The sequence below is a fragment of the Neofelis nebulosa genome, chromosome 10, assembly GCF_028018385.1.
Source record: "Neofelis nebulosa isolate mNeoNeb1 chromosome 10, mNeoNeb1.pri, whole genome shotgun sequence".
Lineage (NCBI taxonomy): Eukaryota > Metazoa > Chordata > Mammalia > Carnivora > Felidae > Neofelis > Neofelis nebulosa.
The window spans coordinates 960,780-982,668 of NC_080791.1; the positions used below are offsets into that span (position 1 = coordinate 960,780).

General features: G+C 48.4%; 1 protein-coding gene across 1 annotated transcript in view; it reads right to left on the reverse strand.

Moving 5' to 3' along the window:
- The window catches only part of MMP20 (matrix metallopeptidase 20), a 51,859-nt gene extending 30,445 nt beyond the window's left edge, over positions 1-21,414 (reverse strand). Inside the window, exons 1-6 of the mRNA XM_058690364.1 lie at positions 21,188-21,414; positions 12,877-13,124; positions 8,724-8,872; positions 7,183-7,308; positions 6,255-6,416; positions 3,499-3,640 (exon numbers count right to left, since the gene is read on the reverse strand). Of these exons, the coding sequence (XP_058546347.1) occupies positions 3,499-3,640; positions 6,255-6,416; positions 7,183-7,308; positions 8,724-8,872; positions 12,877-13,124; positions 21,188-21,313 (953 nt within the window). The 5' untranslated portion in view covers positions 21,314-21,414. The remainder of the gene's footprint in view (positions 1-3,498; positions 3,641-6,254; positions 6,417-7,182; positions 7,309-8,723; positions 8,873-12,876; positions 13,125-21,187) is intronic.
- Between the last annotated feature and the right edge of the window lie 475 nt (positions 21,415-21,889).

Genomic DNA, 21,889 nt, shown 5'->3' on the forward strand with positions numbered 1-21,889 from the left:
AAAAGGTTTATAGATTAGATCATCTAATAAAATCCCATCTTTGTGGACATCCCTGATTCCCTCCCATATTTAGTATCTCTCTCTCTCTCTCTCTCTCTCTCTCTCTATCTGGAAAAAAATCTGGAAGGATATACAACATGTTTAAAAATGTGATTACTCTGTTATGGGCTGAATGTGTCCCGCTCCCTACCCCCAAATTGATATATTGAAGCATAGCCCCCAGTGTGATGGTGCGGTGATAACCACCAAACGGGACACGTCAGGGGTGACCGGGTTAGACGAGCCCCTGAGGGTGGAGCCCTAGTCTGACGTGACTGGTACCCTTATAAAACTAGACCCCAGAGAGCTTGTGGTCTCTCCTAACGTGCACAGAGAGGTTGTGTGAGCACGGAGGATGATGGCAGTGTTTGTGAATGTCTTTCTCCCTTATGGAACCAAGGTGTGCAAAGGCAGGGCGAGTACTTATCTTTCTTCATACCTCCAGCCACTACAGTGGTGCCTGGGCCCCCATAAGGGCTCCATGAACACTTTTTCAGTGAAGAAAAGGAATAAAAAGGTATTCAGACATGCATATGCCTCAGCTACCTCTGCCTGTTCCGGTGTGAATGGATTCTGTCCCCGGTAAAGCGGGGAGCGGGGTGAGCATTGGTGGGTCTCTCTTTCCCTCCAAGAAAAGAAGCGACCACAGTAATCAGCGTCACGGACACAAGTCCCCCAGCTCCCTGTGAGGCCAGAGCCCCAGGACAAAAGGGACCACCTAACGTAAACTTAGGATATTTCCAGCAAATTTGTATATTTCACCTTAGTCATGATCGGATTCCACTAAGTGCACTTTGTTCGACTGCAACTGGTGAGTCCAATTTGGCCTCCACCCCTGGCCTCCCTCAGTCACGAAAGACCTAACGCCGTCTCAGCTTTACTTCGTTCGAACGGGTCTCTTTTTATTAATTCGCTTCTACCCAACGGCAGAAAATGATACAGCTCTTCAAACATGAGCACTCTGTCTAGCTGCTATCACCACGCTGTTTACGGCAATCTGGGCTTTCACCCAAAATGACATTAGAAATGACACCCCAAATTACCTCAAGCCGGTTAGGCTTAATCATGGTCATTATTGATATTAACCATCAGACACAGTCTTCACAGATGTTCCTTCACATCTGCACACATGCATTTTTCAACTGCATGTTATTTATATGCTGTGGGTCTACTATTGATCAGTTAAACAACGAACAAGGATGTCCAAAAAGTAGGTGGCTTGAAGCTTGACCCCTTTCTACAACCTCCTTGTTATTTGAAGACTAACCCCACAGGTATGCCTTTCCTTACAGACTTCTCGGCCACAGAAGAATGATCAAAACCACTAATACATCCGTGATTTTGTGATTTATAATAGCAAGTATGTATTTGGTCTCCCTCCTGGTTCCTGGCACCGTGCTGCTTTGGAATTTCCAGTGAGGAGAGCAATGAAGGTGTCTTTTGTTATGTTAACGAGGTGACTTTTGGACCTCACCTCTGGATGGGGGCTAGTTGCCTGAGGAAATGGCCAGGCAATTAGAGGATTAGAGCTTTCAATCCCAACACCCACCTCACCCCCATCTTGGGGTGGGGGGAGGGATGGGCCTTGGATCTGTGGCCAATGGCTAGCGATTTAATCAGTCATGCCTCTGTGATTAAAGCCTCCATAAAACCCCCCAAAGGAGGGGGTTTTGGAGATTTTCTGGGCTGGTGAACATGTAGATGTGCAGCTGTGGGGAGAGTGGTGCATCCAGGGAGGGCAGGGAAGGTCTGCACTCTTTCCCCATACACTGGTCTCGGCACCTCTCCCTCCGGCCGTTCCTGAGTTCTATCCTTTTATGATAAACTTAGTCTAGTAGAGTAAAGCTGCTCTAGTACGGCAGCCACACTCAAGGAGGGTCACAGGAACCCGTGATTCACAGCCGGTGGGGCAGAAGTGGCATCTGAAGTGGACAGAGCCCTCAACCTGTGGACTCATCCGATGTTATTTCCAGGTAGATGGTGTCAGAATGGAGTTGAATTGTAGGACACACAGCTGGTGTCAGAGAATTGCTGGGTGGTGGGGAAAATCCCCCGCATCAGAACCGATGACCAGAATTGTCATCTCCTATGTGAACGCCACCAACGCCTACTGGAATGGACAGTCCTTGGCAGAACCGCCCCAGCTTTCATTCTGGCACTTGAATATGACCTTGTAACACAAAATGGGAAACTTAATTCTCCTTCACCCTGCATACGTTTGCCAACTTCCTTGCGTTTTTTCCCCGAGGATAACCACTGCCTCTCACCATTCATCACTCTTTCAACCAACAGAAAACTCACAACGATATTATTAGATGTACTTTAAGTAGAAAAAATATTACCACCAACCATTTCCTGTCTTCTAGTAAAACTTCTACATGAGTTTCAAACCCAACAGCTTTGAATTTTTGAGTATCATTGTTTTCAAATTTTATTTCCTCTTTCCTTATTATACAAATCTTAAATTTACTCTATTTAAGTTCCCTGAGTGATGTCCATGCCAATAAAAACACTAATAAATAAAGACCAACCAGAACCCCCACTATCACCTCCCACAGCTGTAAAGGCAGCGATCCCTACAGCGTCCACACTAACAATGCCAGCTTCTCCAGCATCATAAATTATATCATAAATTACTCCCACGCCATCGCATTTAAATACCAGCTCGGCCTCACCATCCTTTACAACTCACAGAACTGCAAACGCTTCTACTAATAAGTCCAAACGAAACAGTCCTAAGGCAAGAGTACTAGAAACTCAAACCTCAGGGTGTTCTTCAGGAGCAACAGCTGTGGTGTAGCTAAAATCCATCAATATTCCTGCCTTCTCTACACTGTCTGACCTCTAGTTGACAGTGGAAAAGTCAAGGGGTGCCGAGAAAGAGGGTTTTCACAAGAGGGCCGTCTTTGCAGTTTTCCCACCCGTCTACCCATCCCTCTGATCATCCTTCCATCCACCCACCCACCCACCTGTCTGTCCATCCACTTGTCTGTCCACCTGGCTATCTATCCGCCCCCATTACTGAATATTTTTTGAGCATATCCTATGTGCTCTCACTAGGGATACATGATAGACAGAAGAGACATCAGATCAATCTGGGCTGGTGCTCTAATTCAGACACTTAGTGAAACTGTTAGCTCAGAAAAGTGCCTCGTTCTCTTTGAGTTTCTTTCTTCATCTGTAAATTGGGGCTTCTAATCTCTACTTCGCCACGAAGACGGTCAGAAGTACCTTACGTATATGGAAAACTCTGCGCCCAGCACCAAGAGCATGGTGGGTGCTGCACAAATGGTGCTTTGGCAGTTCTCAATCTCCCCGGAGACCCCCCCCTCCCACCCTACCGCCACATAGGACGGCATCTCTGCACGGTCCTCCCTCGTGGCGGCAATGAGCACTTCTAGAGTGACTGACGCGTGGAGCTGAGGCCTGGGAGGACTTGGTGGCACGTCTGGGGCTTACCGGTCCCTGAAGAACAGGAGCTCCTTCCCAAGCATCGTCACGGCATCAAAGGACGAGCTGGAGTCACAGAGGTCGGGGGTGGATGGACTTTGAGGTGGGGCGTGTGGCACGGTGGGCTTTCCCGGGAATGTTTTCCGGGGTCCTAGGATTCAAAGTGACTTGGTCAGCACGGTACCAGGAATCTAGAGTCTGTCCACTCGCACTCCAGAGACGCTCTTTGTTGGTACAGGACGAGGTGAGGAGGTGCATGGCTGCTGGTGGCGGGCAGACCCGGGTTTGAATCCCGGCTGTGCTAATTGCTGAGTTGTGTGAAAATCATTCCTATCACTTAACCCCTCCACGCCTCTGTTCTTTCGTTAGTGAAATGGGAGGGAGCAGAGGGTTTTGTGAGAAGGAATATCTGTAAAGCACCTGACACATTGGCGCATAGTAAGTGTTAGAGGGATCGCAGCTGCAGGAGTCCCAGATTAGAGGTGTCTTTTAAAAGTTGCCACTGATTCTTTTTTTTTTTTAAATTAATTTATTTATTTATTTTTAATGTTTATTTATTTTTGAGATAGAGACAGAGCATGAACGGGGGAGGGTCACAGAGAGGGAGACACAGAATCTGAAATAGGCTCCAGGTTCTGAGCTGTCAGCACAGAGCCTGACGCGGGGCTCGAACTCACGGACCGCGAGATCATGACCTGAGCCAAAGTCGGCCGCTTAACCGACTGAGCCACCCAGGCACCCCACTTTTTTTTTTTTAATTAAGTTTATTTATTTGGAGAAAGAGAGAGCAAGCGGGGGAGGGGCAGAGAGAGAGAGAGAGAGAGGGAGAGAGAGAGAATCCCATGTAGGCTCTGCACTATCAGAGTGGAGCCCGACATGGAGCTTGAATTCACGAACTGTGAGATCATGACCTGAGCCGAAATCAAGAGTTGAATTCTTAACTGACTGAGCCCCCCAAGCGCCCCTGATTATTTCTTTGTAATTAAATTCTTTGTTCTAAGAGACATGGTCATTTTCTTGTGTGTTTTCAGGTCGTGCACATCTGCTTCTGGGCATCTTGCTGTGCATAAGCCTTTGGCAGGCACCCAGGAAAGACTGAATTCCAGTGCCAACACACTACACTGAGGTGGGCACTACTTAAAGGCAGCTTCTGGTGGATCCTGCTCCTTGGGAGGCCTGCTGGTGAGTTTTCACTCCCCCTCTGTGCTCCCAAGGGCTGTCTGCTATCTACAGGAAATGAGCAGGGGCTGCCTGGGCCACTCACTGGCCCTGGCAGGTGCCTGCTCCTGATCGAGCCCCGTGGTCAACAGAGGTGAGGGTCAGAGACAGAGGACCCATGAGAGAAAGAGATGGGTAAGATCTAAGGTGTAGGGTCAGCGATGGGGTGAAGATCGGGGCTGGGTGAGGCTTTGGGAAACTATTAGAAACTGGAAAGTGGTCAGGTCAGAAATGAGCTAATAAACAGGTACTGTGAGCCAAGCACCCTGGGAGGGGTGGGAGGTGACAGGTAGTCAGGGCTGGGTGATGTGTATGCGCCAAGAGATATAAAACCATGCTTTTATATTTTGTTCACCTGTGCAGGACTGACCATGTCCAAATACATGCCTCAGCCCCTGGCCCAGGGACCACGGCCATCAGAATGGTGGTGACCTTCCAGTACGGAAGGATCTGTAGAGGGCAGGCAAATCGTTGGGCTCAGTGGCCCAGGGGGGGTCGCTTCACTTTGGAGCCCTGCACTCGGTGCTCTGCAGCCAAGTTTGTACAGTGGAGACGTTCACGCTATTAGTTCCTATCTCTCCCAGGAGGAGCAGCGGGCAGAGCGGACTGAGCACTTCTTTGGAGAAGATCGGTCTCCCAAGAGTCAGATGCCATCTGACTGCGAAAGAGTGTGCTCCTGTCTGAACTGCCGGGTGGCTTGGCCAACACCTTGCAAGAGGGATCTGGGCTCTCCGGGCCCTTTTCTAGGCTGGGAGGATGCAGACAGGCTTTGGCAATTTACGGCGGACAAACCACCCTCCGGGTTTAGGGGACAGTCAGTGGCCCAGAGTTTTCTGGGATAAAACATGAAAGCAAAAGTGTCAAGGTCTAAGACTTCCAAGATTCCTTCTCAGGGCCTTGTGGATCTTTCTCTTAAGGAAGACTAGGTCTAGAGTTTTTAATAATTCCTTATTACCTTTGAAAGAATGGTAAGCCATGGGATAATTTTGATTATCTCGGGGTACCTACTGTCTTGAGCCTCCACTTTCTCAGCTGTCCAGTGAGGAAAACACTTAACACTCTAAGCAGGCTGGTCATGAGGATGGGGTGATAGGAGGAGCGACGTGAGCCTGTGGGTTATCTACACCACTAGGAAAGCAGTCGTCATCCTCCCTGACATTTTTAGGAAGATCAGAACAATTATCTGCAGATGGGTCAGAACCATATATAGGAAACTATAAAATATACCCATCCTCTCCCAATATCTAAATTCTGACCCTCACCCTCCCAAAACCTCCCCAGCCAAAAGACAATTGATTATATTTTCTATGGCTGTTGAGGGACAAAGTGCCCTGGAGGAAAGGTGTAGAATTTAATTACACATCTTAGAAAAGAAAGCCATGTTCTTATCTGGTAGATAAGCTCCTCATAAAAGGCCACAGTGGGGGCTGTGGTCCCCCGCTTGATCTTTACCCCTGCAGGTAACTCCTGGCAAAATACACTTTCTCTAAGTTGGAGGCTGAAAGCCTGTGACTCTCAGGGTTAGTAGAGAAGTGTAGTGACTGTACCATACAGTGCCTGGATCCCTTTCACATCGTCCTTGGGCAGGTGGAATCCGTAGGGATGCTGGTACTTATAGGTTGGGTACATCAGTGCCGATGGGTCTGTGGAATGCGCCAGGCCCAGCGCGTGGCCAAATTCGTGAGCAGCTACGGTGAATAAGTTGAAACCTACACAGTGCGAGACAGAAAAATACAGCATCAATGTGGGGATTTATTGTTAGGGCCTTCTGTCTTTATAGGAGAATTTATACCCAAATCCTAGTAGGAAACCATTTGCCTTTCATAACCAGGTTATTCTGGTGCTGAGCTTTGCTGACGTTACCTATGTTTCCCCCTCAGCTGGATGGGGCTTCGAACTGGGAAACGGTGGAAATGCGATTCGGTCCATTTGGCTCCTTGTCAGCGACACTCAGTCGATGGGTGGAGAAGGGCCCAGTTAGAGCTCATGGCGGCAATGAGATCTAGATTTGGCCACGACTTCGGGGTAAGTTCCCTGCTGTGACAGCCTCCACCCCTTGTCATCCACACACACTTCCCGAGGAAGACTTCCAATGACAGGCATCACATTCTGGAACCTTTCCACCCATCCCCAGCACACTTGTTAGGAGAGTACGACCCTCAGGTCCTTTCTGAGCACAGCCTGCTTGCCAGCACGAGTGAGAGACTGTAAGTTCTGTGCAAAGAATGCTGCGGAGGGAGGGTTGAGTGTCCTCGACACCCCTCGCTTTGAGCAGGGCTCGGGAGAGTCTACGGCACACTTGGGGGTGGGGCGTTCCCCTTATGGTGTTCCCTTGTGGATTTTTGGCTTACTTGTTTTTCCTAGCCAGCCCCCCTACTTTAAGGGTGGCCTGGGACGTTGACCTCAAGGTTTCATGGTGGAGGCCCAGAAGAAGGTACAATAGTTTCCAGGTTATGGTCAATTGTGCATATATACCATTCATTCCCATAGTCCACTTCTCGGCATTGTCGAAATGCGTGTCCCCTCCCAGACCTTCTCCAGGTGCAAATGCATGGGCTAGGGTCCCTCGAGGCCCATCGAACGGATAGGAGTCCCCGTGGTCTAGACAGTTGGGGAGAGAGGTCAACAGAAGTTAGTCCTGCGGACGATTTTCGAAGCATATTTCACATTACAGGGAACAGACAATACTTTTTTTACAGATTTTTAAAGTTTATTTATTTATTTAGAGAGAGACAGAGCATGAGCAGGGGAGGGGCAGAGAGAGAGGGAGACAGAGAATCCAAAGCAGGCTCCATGCTCTGAACTGTCAGCACAGAGCCTGATGTGGGGCTCAAACTCACGAGCCGTGACATCATGACCTGAGCCGAAGTCAGATACTTAACCAACTGAGGTGCCCAGGCGCCCCTCACTGACAGTTTTTAATTTAAAAAGGAGGAAGAACAAAATGAGGCAATGTTGTAAAGCTACGTTCATGGGTTTTGAGGATTTTAGCGGGAATACCTTGTTTTGTTAAAATCCAACAAAACAAAGCTCTGGTGTGCCGTTCGAGGGGCTCAGCACAGTGCGGGGACCTCAGACTGTGAGCTCCGAGGACCCTGTTACATGGCAGCACGGCCCCCACCCAGCCTGTGTTTCACGGGAAAGAGCGCAGGCTTGCACGATCAAGAGAGAAGCGGTCTCCAAAGCTGGCCTGAGCCACGTGGCCATGGTGGCCCTGCTGTCCAGGAGGAATGGGAGCCACCACGCACCCGGCCACACCCAGGGCCACCTCGGAGGGCTCACACCGGGGCCTGCTGACCTCCTCTCTCCTGGCTTCTGGGCGCGCCCACCCCAGGACAGCAGGTTAAACTTCAGATGGAGACTTGAAGTCTCAGGGACCCTTAGAAAGGGCAGGACACTTGGTCCCCTCTGCTGCTTGGAAGCCAACAAAGGGAAGGAATTTCGCGGCCTTTCCTTAATCTGCCCACTAGACACGCGGCTCTGGACAGGGCTCCCCGTGCAAGGTTATGCGTCCACTCCTTACTGGGGTGAGCAGGGTGGAGGCCTGGGGACCCCATAACGTGTGGACGGGACAGCAGCAAACCCCCTCCCCCACCATGCCCGACCATTGCTGCAGGGAAGAAGCGGTCAGGGTCACGGGGCGTGTGTGTCCTTCAGTGAGGATTCAAGGTGCAGATTCCTGGTGTGTAGCAGACACCGTCAGGGGGTGGGGTGAGGTCAGGTGGCCCCCCCAGGCCAACAGGGAAGCCAGATGGGACAGACTTTGTCTCTGATGTGGCCACAGCACAGCGGAAGCCGGTTGGGCTGAGTTTGCCGAACGGTCCAGGCCAGGATGATGAGCCCTCGCCGGGACCCCCTGGTTCTAGTCTCTGCCTGATGGCCATCATCACTCTGCCATGACCTCGGCCTCCGCCCGTCTCCCCCTGTGCAAGAGAGGACGGTGCCCACCCTTGCACTGAGGGTTGTAGGAGGAAACAGCTGGCTTCGCAGGCAGAGCCCAGGGACCCCCACGGTACCTCCGCTTTCAAAAGATATCATGATGTCCGCTTCTCCTGAAGTCACCCTGACAAAGGTTAGGGGGACAGCGCTGCCCCAGGCCTGCAAGGCCATCTCCACTGCCTTGTCCACGTCAGCGGCCGCCATGGATGGTGTGTACTTGGATATCCTGTGAAGACACAAGGAACGGGCCTTCCTTTCAGTAGATGCTCCTGGTGAAGAAGGGTGACCATTATGTTGAGGTCGAGGTGGGGCTGAGGATCGAGAGGCCGAACACGAATCTACAATTTGGGAATTTTTCTCCCAAACATTTCTTACTTTGCTTCCACCTTTGTTACATTACTAGGACGGGTGGACAATTAGGAAAAGTTGAAGGGGGATGATGGTTGAGATCCTGTGGTGCTGAGACAGGCTGGCTTTCACTGTGATCACGTCACCCTTGATTTTAAAGATCAGAACCTGGTGAATTTCACAGGGAGTCAGAAGCCCATTTTCCCCTAAAATGGTTTTAGTTGAGCAGGGCTTTTTCCCCCAACTGGACTGAACATTTTCAATCGTGACAAGTAAAAACATGGAGCAAATTCGTATTCAAAGGCCACTGGGATTTCCCCCTTTGGGGGGAAGGTTTTTCTCTTGAAATAATACGCTATCTCAAAGAGGAAACACCAGCTTTAAGCAAGGGTGCTCACGTAGACTGAAAGAGGCTGCAGTCTTTCATTAAATGCTGCTGCGACAGTGACTTCTGGAGGCAGAGAAGTGGAGGGCATTTGGGACAAACAGTGGAGCCGTTGGCGGGCCTCCGGGACGCGGGGGCTGGGGCTTCCGACAGCAAGCAGAGGAAGGGGAGGAGGAAGGAGGTGCCCCCTGGGACCTCGGAGGGAGCCAGGGGCACAGAGTGAGGAGATGCCCCGGCGACAGCCACCCTGGGGAGCGGACCTCACCCCTGCTTCCATTCTCTGGTTCCTTGTCCAGTCCCGTGCTCACAGTCGGAGCCCAACAAATACTTGGTAAGCTCAGGAAGTGCTGAGTCAAAGCTAGTGGTTTTCAAGGGCTTCTGGGTGGTGGTCAAATGTTAGCACCTGTGATAACCACCTGAGAGGCTGGGTCAAGAGATACACAGCTGTGAGCATAAACGCCCATTTCGACGAGTATCCTGGGTGTTCTGAGGCGGGTGGGGCCGTCCCAGCCAGAAAGCAGCGGGGCCGATCCTGGGGGTCCAAAGGGAAGGGGCGGGGTCCCACAGGGAGCCCGCATGCAGGTGGCCATCCGCCCTGGAGAGGCGGGAGCATGGAGCCCTCTTGCAGGGATGGACAGAGGCGCCCTGACAAGAGTCCGCACCTGAAGACCGCTGAGGCAGTAGAGGTCACGGTCAGACTCTGCGAGCACCTGCTTTGTGCGGGCCACGGCCCTGAGCCTACCTGACCTTCACAACAACCTGCGGAGATAAGGATGAGGATCCACATCGTGTGATCAGTCGGGATCCGAGCCCAGTCTGGCTCCAAGACGTACACACATAAGCACTAAGCTATGTTTCCTGTTTTAACCCCGTGGGTTACTAGCAGTTATTCTGAGATCCAGTGGCTACGTAGAGTACTGAGATGCCTCTATGCTTTCTCTTCCTTCCCTCCTTCTCTTGCTCTCCTTTGGGGGGGGGGGCGTGGCTGTCCGAGGAATATTATCACAATATTCTACGTCTCGCAGCTTCCAGTTAGCATTGATTCCCGGTGTCTTGGCCATGCTTAGTCACAGTTCGGTGACACAGCTAAATGTTGGAAAGACTTCCTGGGTTTATACACATTTTTCCCATCTTGCCCCCCATACCACCCCCCCCCCCCCCCCCCCCGCCGCCCCACACACACTTGGGAGTTCTTGCCCTCGTGTTTGGATTTTGAGGCTTTCCTGGACCGTGGCAGGGGAACATTTGTGTTCAGAGTGTCACCTTATGGACTCAGTCTCCCAGCCGCCAACAGGTGGCCCAGAGGAGCCTCTGTGCTCGTGGGTACAGGTCCTCCCTTGACCCTAGGGACCCGGGGACTGGGTGTGGCAGTTACAAGCCACCCACTGGCCGCCCTCACATGTGTCCTTGGGGAGAGATGAGCAGCAGCCCTTCGGATAAAAACGTGAATGACCGCGTGAGCACAGAGAGTAGGAAGGTGTCATGATCAGAAACCAATGTTTTGGTCACCTTGGCTTTTTCCATATAATATACACAAAGTAACATATAATAATTTGTGCATAAATATAATTGAATTGCAGGTTTGTAGGGCTTACTTTTTTTTAATGTTTATTTATTTTTGAGAGAGAGAGAGAGAGAGAGAGAGAGAGAGACAGAATGTGAAGCAGGCTCCAGGCTCTGAGCTGTCAGCACAGAGTCCGACACAGGGCTTGAACCCATGACTGGTGAAATCATGACCTGAGCCGAAGTCAGACATTCAATTGAATGAGCTACTCAGGTGCCCCTGTAGGGCTTACTTTTTAGTAATGGCTGTGTTTTGGGGCACCTGGGTGGCTCAGTCAGTTAAGTGTCTGACTCTTGATTTTGGTTCAGGTCATGATCTCATGGTTCCATGAATTTGAGTCCCACATCGGGCTCCATACTGATGGTGTGGAGTTTGCTTGGGATTCTCTCTCTCTCTCTCTCTCTCTCTCTCTCTCTCTCTTTCTCTCTCTCTCTCTCTCTCTCAAAATAAATAAATAAATAAACTTAAAAAAAATCGCTGTGTTTAGCACCTGGCTTACAGGGTGTAAAACTCCTCAGAGCGTCAGGGGCTTCTGTGAGCCCTGTGGGGACTGTTTTAACAGTCTGGCCTTGCCCCATCCCCAGGCATCGACTAAATGTGCTGGTCCTAAGAACAAAGTCTGGCTCCAAGCTGGGCCCGGCTCTCTGCTGCCCTGGGCATCTGCCCACCGGGCCGCCCCACTGCGTGGCCCTGTCTGTCACGACTCCTCTAGCACTTGGGAAATCCTCACCGTTGGTGAGGCCTGGGCAAAAATGCAGGTGAGGGCCCAGATCCCCCCTCTGTCTGGCAGGTGCGGGCCCAGGTGGGCAGCGGTATCTGCCTGCCTCTGAGCCACCCTAGGGTGGAGGGGCCCCCCAGGAAGGAGGTCTGCTGTCTCCCCGACCTGGGTCCCTGTGCTCCCAGCAGCTGCTCCCAGAGTTCTCTGCTAGACCTGCAGCCACAATGGTCTGTTTGTTTTTGTGTCTCCCCCAAAGGACTGTGAGTTCCCTGAGGTCGGGAAGGTGGTCTAGTCATCTCTGTATCTCCAAAACTGAATGCCTATAGTAGGCACTTAGTAAACCATCAATAAATTATTTTTGCAGTTGATAAAAAGTTACTTTTTAATAGGTGAATTTTATTGCTTCCCTCTGATTGAGGAAACTGTTTTAAGAAAACTGGTTGGTACCATCAGGTTATTAATCCTAGATTAGATTATTCTTCTTCAAAGACAAGTGTGTTGTCTCTTACCGATAAAATTATTGTAATGTCTAAAATGGCCAGTCATCACGATAATCCTGAGGTCATATTTTATAGTAAATCCTTCACTGTGACTAAGATCAGCCCTAAAAAGTCTTCCTTAGGATTGTGATGAGCCACGATTTTATACAGATCAGAAGGAAGATGTTTCAAAATGAGAAGAGAAGAGAAGGGAAGAGAAGGGAAGGAAAAGGAAAAGAAAAGAGAAAAGGAAAGGAAAAGAAAAGAGAAAAGGAAAGGGAAGAAAAGAGAAAAGAAAAGGAAAAGAAAAAAATAAAAGGAAATAAAAGGAAAGAAAAGGGAAAGAAAAGGAAAAGAAAAAAGAAAAGGAAAAGAAAGAAAGGAAAAGAAAAGAAAAGGGAAAAGAAAGGAATGAAAAAAATAAAAGGAAAGAAAACAAGAGGAAAGAAAAGAAAAGAGAAAAGGAAAGAAAAGAGAAAAGAAAAGGGAAGAAAAAAGAAAAGAGAAAAGGAAAGAAAAGAAAGGAAAAGAAAAGGAAAGAAAAGGAAAGGAAAGAAAAAGAAAGGAAAAGAAAAAAAGAAAAGGAAAAGGAAAGGAAAGGAAAAGGCAAGAGAAAAGGAAAGGAAAGGAAAGAAAAAATAAAGGAAAAGGAAAAGGAAAGGAAAGAAAAGACAGAAAGCACAGACAGGAGAAGAGGGGTGCTTCTCTCTGACCTGGAAGGACTCCATCTCATTACCTGTAGGTCAAAGTATTTTTTTTCCACTTGGGTTCACCTGGGAAGAGGCGGTAGTTTGCCACGTCGGGAACTCCGCAGCGGGGCCTCTTGATCACGTCCATCGTGGACCGGTCCAACTTGCCCGTGACTCGGAGGCCGAAGAAGGCTTGCAGCTCCTTGATCTTCTTGACCAGGGAACTGGCTCCTCGAGCGGCCATCTCACCGAGCTGGTGGCCTCCCTTCCTGGTGTAATACTTGTCAAGATAGGCCTGGAACAGACAGGCAGGCGGACACGTCTGTGCACCGTCTCCGGGAGAGACTCGTGCTCAGGTTAGGAGGGGACCGTTTCTCCACAAGCGACATGCAGTGTGGAGGGCGTACTCCCGCCTTGAAAAGAATTAGGTACATTCTCATGGATAAAGCTTTGATGGACATATGCCGCATTACTAATATTAATTACGTTTGCGTAGCTGGGATTGGAGATTTTCTCCTTTTACCCACTTATCTTTCATACTTTTCCTATAAGGACTAATTATTTTAAGAGGAAAACATAGAGGCTCCTGGGTGGCTCAGTCCATTAAGCGTCCGACTCTTGATCTTTGCTCAGGTCATGATCTCACAGTTCCTGAGTTCGAGCCCCCCATTAGGTTTTGCACTAATAGTGTGGAACCTGCTTGGGGTTCTCTCTCTCTCTCTTTCTCTCTCTCTCTCCTCTCTCTCCCTCTGTCTCTGCCCCTCCTGGACTCATGCTCTCTCTCAAGATAAATAAATAAACTTCAAGAGGAAACAACAATAGAAGGAAATAATGTGAACATTTCCCCCAGGGATCGTTTGTCATTGAAATCCCCACCCAATTTGCAAAAACCAAGACTTTTCTCTGGGAGGTGGCTATTGGTGTCATGTTTTCATCAAACATTATGCACGATCAGTGTGTTTCTACACACAGAGGCCTTGCAGTCCAACCTGACATCCTACACAACGTCAGACAATCTGTTTCTCCGGTGGCTTTTCATTGTTAGGTCCGTGAACCTGTTCTCCGGGGCCAGGCTTCCAGGACTGTCTCTGTCTCCCACACCACCAGCACCCCCCACCGCCGCCGCCGCTCCCCGCCCTCCCTCCCCCCCACCCCCCGCAAGTAAAATTAGCCTTAAAGTATTTTATTTGCACATTAAAGCTTAAAACCTCTACATTTATCATTCAAAACTCTTCTAGAACTCCTGGGTGGAGTGAGATGGCATCATGTAAATGCGGGACCGGAGTTGGATGCTGGTCCAGGATTTCAACGACCCACCTTGTTGCAGGGAGACCCCGAGCAGCTGAAGATTTCAGTGTGTGCTGCATTAGATGCAAAATTTTATATTTACATTTTAGGCATGAGGTATTTATTTACTGCCTATGAATATTTACGTATCGCGTTACTTTAGATTCCGTGTAAATTATGTATATGATTTCTCCTCTATCTACACGTTTATATACGTGAATACTAAAACATTGAAAGCAACCTTAATGTCTAACAATAGGGGTTTTGTTGGCTATATTTTTATATATTCATGTGAAGCAATACTAGGCCTCTAAGATCACATTTTTGGAAAATATTTAGTGGCATGGAGTAATGCACTCAGTATAACGACAATATACTGAGAAAAACCTAGGTGAAGTCTTTATACAGATTATAATCGTAATTCCCCAAACAAACCAAACCATATATACGTGTACATATTATACTCATGTTTGTTATATATGTATAGTAACAGAAGGTTAATGTGCAAATTAACTTTGAAAATTGATATCGATTGACATATTAATAGTTACTACATGCATATAACTTATAATGAGCACGAGTGACATAAATAACGGAAAGAAATATATCTGAATATCAATCTTGTTTACCTCTGGGTTGTAATACCAAGGGTGGCAACTTATTTTTTATCCTTTCCTATATCCCAAGGTTTCCTGCTGTGAATGCAGACTGTACTTGTTTTTTTTTTTTTTTAATGTTTATTTATTTTTGAGAGAGAGAGAGACAGAGCATGAGTGGGGGAGGGTCAGAGAGAGAGGGAGACACAGAATCTGAAACAGGCTCCAGGCTCCGAGCCGTCAGCACAGAGCCCGACACGGGGCTCGAACTCACGCGCTGTGAGATCATGACCTGAGCCAAAGTTGGACACTCAACCAACTGAGCCACCCAGGCGCCCCAGACTGTAATTGTTAAGGAGAAGATTAAAACGAGTAAGACACGCTCACTTGTTTGGGCTACATGCTCTGTCTGCTCTCTGTGGGGTCGACCAGACCTCCCGCCCCGTCTTTCCTGGTGGTGATTCCTTGTGAGATTCTTCTTCTTCTTTTTTTTAATGTTTATTTATTTTTGAGAGACAGAGAGAGACAGAGCATGAGCGGGGGAAGGGCAGAGAGAGAGGGAGACACAGAATCCGAAGCAGACTCCGGGCTCTGAGCTGTCGGCACAGAGCCCGACGCGGGGCTCGAACTCACAAACTGTGATTGTCATGACCTGAGCCGAAGTCAGGTGCTTAACAGTCGGAGCCACCCAGGCGCCCCATCCTTGTGAGATTCTTAATGAGGCAAAGACCCAAGAGGAGAAGAAGGGGGTTAGCTTGGAGCCCCCAGCCCTGGAGCCCAGGCGAGCCCTGAAACAAAGGTGTGACCATCTTGTTTCATTTCCATCTCTGGGTAGGCCATCATAAGTAAGCATTTTATGTCCTTTCTGATCTTTTTGGCAGATAACGGTTCTCTGAGCCATTCCTCTTGGCTCAGGTTGATGCTGTGACAACACGACGCTAAGTCTAGATTAGGCTCTTCCAGGGGTAAGCTCTGTGCAGGAGACCAGACACTCTATGTTTTCTGAGACAGTTTTGAATTCAAATATTTTGTTCCCATGATAGGTTATGTGTGAGTCTTACACTCTGGGTTCTAATTTTGGTTTACAAAATATAGTCATAGAAGGGAAGATGGATTAAGTTGGAAAGAGGTTGATGGGGCGCCTGGGTGGCTCAGTCGGTGGAGCATCCGACTTCGGCTCATGTCATGATCTCACGGTTTGGGGGTTCAAGTGCCGCACCGGGCTCTGTGCTGACAGCTTGGAGTCTGGGGCCTGCTTCGGATTCTGTGTCTCCCTCTCTCTTTCTGCTCCTCCCCTGCTCACATTCTGTCTCTCTCTCAAAAATAAATAAAGACTAAAAAAAAAAAGTTGGAAAGAGGTTTAGAACTACTCTTACAGGATAAGCCATGTTTGTGAAGAGAAATGTGTGCAGAATGGTGCACACACAGATAGATCCTCATAAGCCAGGACTAGGCTGAGGAAGAGAGGGGTGGCCAAAAACTCAGTCATCAAGAAAAATAATACGGAGTGCAACATTTAAAAATCAAAATTAATGCAAAAAATCCATGAGGAACAAAATATCAATATTTTAACTAAGACGAGGTCCAATCCTGCCTCGTTCGCTCATCCTAATCCCAGCCCTGAGTCACAGCAAAGTGTGTTGAAAAATATAGATGAAGGGGTGGGCAGTGGTTTTATCTTAGTGATGGAATTGACTTTTTTCATTATCTGTGTTGTATAATATTTCCTTTCGTTTTTGTTTTTGCTTTTTAAAAATTGTTTCTTTATTTTGAGAGAGAGAGAGAGCCAGGGAGCAGGGGAGAGGGAGAGAGAGAATCCTAAGCAGGCTGCGTGCTGTAAGTGCAGAGCCTGACATGGGGCTCGATCCCACGAATCGTGCGATCATGACCTGAGCCAAAACCAAGAGTCGGACACTTAACAGAGCCACTCAAGTGGCCCCGTTTTATAATTTTTCTACTGTGAACATACATAATTTATACAATGTTTTTTTTCTTATAAATACGCAGAAGATGCTAGATCTTTAGCTCAAAAGGTTTAAGTCCGATCATAAACAACAGTATTAAAACAGTACTCGACACGGTCCTAGGCTCAGAGGAGATGTCCAGTTAATATTTGGGCTCTTTTTCTCTAGGTAAAATATGCAAATTTGCTTCTTTGAAGAATTATCAGATGTCCCGAGGGCCTAAATCATTCTGGAAACTTTCTTGTCAAAGTTATTGACAAGGTTTAACATCTTTTCAGAGTCAGAACATTCGGGGAGGCACTTAGATGTGCACTTAGAATTGCATTTGTGTTAATCCGAACCCTTGGGTGAGGTTGGCCCTGGTCAAGGATTTTCGGCACCCCCGGAAGTGTCCTATTTGCTCCCCACCTTTTCCCCTCCCCTGTTGTTAAAATTATAGAATTTTAAGGTTGGCTCTTGGGTGGTCTCTCTCTGCTTCTCTTTCAGTGTTTGAAAGAATAAGATAATGGAGGCCTAGAGGGTCAGTCCTGGCAAGCCAGTGGCCCAGGTCCACTCTCTGCCCTCAGCTCTTTGTTCAGTGCACTTTCCTGGCATCCTTCTAGAGAATCAAGAACTTAAAAAACTCAGAGTCAAGTGTGCTTCAAAACAAGGTAAAAGTCCTAGATATGGTTTCTTCAGCATTTCCTGTGTTGTGGCTAAGCCATGGAACAGGAATTGTGAGGACTTCTGATGCTGTGTGAGGACTCCTAGGTTGCATATAATCTACGGGCCCAATTAAATAGGTTATAACTCACTTATATTCTGGAATATGTGTAACTCTTGAAGGTGATGTTTAGGAAAACAGCATAAAAATAAAAATTTTCTTATGATACAATAATCAGTAATAAAGATAGGAACCAAATATAAAAATTAGAGTATCTCTTCGTGCACAGAAAGTAAAGTGGTATTAAAATCACCTGAATTTAACATTCTGTATTTGAAAGGTTTCAATTTCAATTTTTTATTTTCTTTAATTATGAGTTTATAATAATGTGATAATGAAACATATTATTTTTAAGGACAACTTACAACCTGTTGTTGTTTTAAGTGTTGTATTGATATTACTGATTTTTAAAAAAAACAAAAATACAATAAAACTTTGGTTTAAGAGACTAAGCATTTTATCATTCCATCATTTTCATAGCCTTTATGCTCATCAGCAAAGCAGAATTTGAAGAGTTATGAGAGGGCGTCAAGTAAGTCACCTAAACCCTTGTTCATTTTTTCAAGTGCAGGTTATCGGACTCATGGGTTTGCAGGAAGCATCTGGCATTTGGAAATTTTGCTGGTCCGGTGTTTCCGGGCACAAGAGACCATCCGTTGTCTCTGAACAAGTGGTCTGGGGAGAAGAGAGCCGTGTGGAAGCTAATTATCCTGACCCGGTTCACAGGTACCCCCTGGTCCACTGGCCACCGGCTACGGGACTTGGCCAGTCCTGCCAAATGCCCTCTCCCGGCTCCTGCCACCAGCCTGGCATGGCGGCCAGGCTCCTTCACCCCCAGACAGTCATGTGACTGGCTCCTTCTTAGAGTTCAGGTTCACCTTGAGTGCCACCTCCTCACAGAAGCCTTCCGGGACTACTCAGTGACAATGTCCCCCGCTGCCCCAGTCACTACCATCCAGACTCCTTCCGCCCTCAGGATCACTTATCACTTTGAAATAACCTTGGGTGCTTGTTGACTGACCACTTGCTGATCTTCTCCCAGCGCCCTCCCCTCCCCCATCCCCACTGTCCCCACGTAAGTGCCCTAGGCCCAAGGATTTGACTTGTTTTGTTCACTGGGGTTTCTCAAGTGCTCAGAACAGACCCTGGCCTACAGCACACAGTAAGCTGTCAGTAAGTGATCGTTGAACAGATGAGTTTACACTGCATGCTTCTGTAGTATTTCATCTGTTGTATCGTGAGACTGCCGAAGCTGTTACGTGTAGAAGTCCCCCCTCTCCACAGGGGCCCCAGTGGGGGCCCGAGGCTTCAGGTAGATCTGAACCCTATATAAACACTTTTTCCTGCACGCGCATACCTATGAGAAAGCTTGATTTATAAATTAGGCACAGTGACAGATTGACAACAGATACTAATAACAGCGTAGAACAATTACAACGATATAGTGCCATAAAAATTATGTGAGTGTGGGCTCTCTCTCTCTCTAAATATCTTACTGATCTGTACTCACACTCTTGTGATAATGTAAGGTGACGAAATGCAGCGAGGTGAATGGCGTAGGCGCTGTGACATGGCGGGTGAGCCACGTAGGCGCTGTGACGCGGTGTTAGGCTGCCGATGAACCTTCTGATATGTCAGAAGGAGGATCATCGATTTCCCCACCATGAATGACTGTGGGTAACTGAAACCGTGCAAAGAAGTAAGGAGTGACTGCTCTATTTCTATAAACTCTAAGTGGGGGGGGGGGGGATTAATTCTTTCTAGTCACTGGGATCCACTTGAAAGGTTTGCCCAGATCATTTTTTTTTAAGTTTCTTTCTATTTAATTTGAAAAAGATACAGAGAGTGATCAGGGGAGGGGCAGAGAGAGAGAGAGAATCCCAAGCAGGCTCCGTGCTATCAGCACAGAGCTTGATGCAGGGCTTGAACCCACGAACCACTAGATCATGACTTGAGCCAACATCAAGAGTCAGCTGCTTTGACTGAGCCCCCCCGGTGACTCTTGCCCAGATCATTCTAGCCTGCTAAAGAGTGACGGTTTGTTTCTGCCCCTAGTTGGTGACGGGGCCTGCTGTAGGGAGAAGAAGGCGCTGACTGGGTCCCTGATCCTAGTTTGAAGTTCCTCTGAAAGGGAGAAGTGAGGGATCCCCAGCATCCCAAGGCCACTTCACTCTTCTCCAAGACCCACTGTAAGCATATCTTTTCCTGAGACTTTCCGGTCTTCTCCCTGTATACATGGCTCAGGGTTAGCTGGTTTCTTCTGCAAAGGGCCAATGGGTAACGTTTTTGGTTCTGCCACACCTCGCCATTGTGGTCCAGAAGCAGTAGGGGAGAAGCAGACAGAAGGCCAGGGACTGTTTGGCCTGATGACCCTCGTTTGTCGGGACCAGGGCTACCATCACGGTCTTTGGCTCCCTCGGATCCATTCTGGCCTCTGCGTGACTCTCCTTCCGAGGCCACAAACACTCTGTGGTTCCTCAAAGTGGCATGACGAGTGCTGAGGGGACATTACATGTGGGGAGAAGGGACCCAAAGCCAGCCAGCACTTGTGAAACATGATTTGAAATAGACCCTGCAATTCTGAGACACGTTCTCTTGAAATGAGTTTACGTAACGGTGGGTTCACGTCTTGCGAAGCTGAATGTAACTGCTCTGTGCTTGGCATTCACGATGGTGTTCGTAAGCAGGGCTGAGAGTGAAAATATTGACTAGTTAGCTCACTAATCAGAAGGCACGAGTGGTCCACACAGTCGGTGAGGCCACGCAGGTGCGGGTGTGCAAACCATTTCCTTAGTGCCCCCACCAGCACGGTGTAGGGGTGCAGCCTCGCGGGTCGGAAAGCAACCTGGAGGCAGGGCTGGGAATCCCGGACGTGCTATCACTTGACAGACCGTTGAAAGAGCGCCTTTCGCACAGACACGTCTCATTTGCAAACCTGTCACTAACGTTGGGAGTCCCATCCTTACAGATTATTCCCCCCCAAGATTTTATCTTTAAGGAATCTCTACCCACAACGTGGGGCTCGAACCCACAGCCCCGAGTTCAAGAGTCACACGCCCCACCGACTAGGTGCCCCTAAGATGTTTCTTTAGGTTAAAGATCACCACCTTCCGTTACATGCAAAAACCACTTGGAAGCAACTAGACATGAATCACTTTGAGTCACATGATCATTACAAAAATTCTACCGTGCATCACTTGTATCGCATCCTCTCCAACCAGTTGAGAGAAGTCTTCCAAGAAGAAAATACAGAAAGCGTGTGTAAATAAGGTACTCGGGGAGTACGCTTTAGAGAGGAAAGTCTCGCAAGTGAGGAGCAGTAGACACCCAGGAAAAACTCGGCTCACTTTAGATTTTGATCCAGCTTTCCCTGAAGGAAGAGCCGTTTTCTAGCATGTGGACACAAGAAATCTTTTTGAGGTGACTGCCAGGAAACCCAACACTAAGTTCACAACCTACCTCTAGTGCACAAAACTTGCACCTCGGTTTTTATTTTTCTGTCCCTGTTTTCCTCCTACGTTTTCCCTCAAACACCGTGTCTTTCAGCATCGCATGCGTTTTGGCGAGCCGCTTCATTTCTGTGGGACACCAGCTACCTAGCTCTCCCTTTGCTTAGCCCTGCAGCACATACCCCGAACGCGCCCTAGACAGCAACCTTCGTCGTATGGGAGGCGGTATCCGTTAGACTCTACTGGACTCACAAGACGATTGCGGAACAGTAACAGATTTTTCCTTGTTTTCTCGTTACACCCTTTCAGGTTTTCCGGGGTGGAGGCGGGAAGGGGAAAGCGTGCAAAGACTCACAAACCTGTGCCAGGTGGTAGTTGTTTCTTGAGGTCCTGGGGGTGGCTGCAGGTGGGGAGGGGGCTGCGGTGGAGAACTTCAGAGCCGTGACGAGGAGCACAGCAAGGCCAGACGCGGGGAGCACCTTCATCTCCTTGGGGCGGCTCGGCAGTTATATCAGTCCTGGGGAAGGCAGACTGCGCTTTTGCACTTCGACCTTGAGCGGCTTTTATAGCGTCCACCGGGTCTGGGCCCTCGGAGCGAGGATGACTCATGTCTCAAAAGGTAATTATAGAGCTCATTTCTCTCCCTGATGATGGGGTAACACACCGGGACTCGGGAGTCGGGGAAAGCTCCGTTCTTTGTGATTTACCGAGTCGCGAAAGGAGAAAGACAGTCGGATTGAATGAAGTTTGTCAGCTGCTTACATAAATTGGGGTAAACTGGATTAATTTTAACCCAACTCAATGGAAACATTTGATGGGCCTCAGCGAGGGGGGCCTTTTTCCACTCTGATGACAGAAGAAGTCAGTGATTCGGACACAGTTTAATTTGTCCTCAGTAGTTCTGCCCCCCGCCCCTCAAAACTCGATCCGGTCACCTGCCTCTTCTGCATCCACATTTCTCAGTAACGAACTCTGTTCATGATGACGGTTCTGGGCATGTAGGATCCTGAATCATCAAGGAAACGTTACATTATACTGTGCTGACGTAGGCTGGAAAGTAG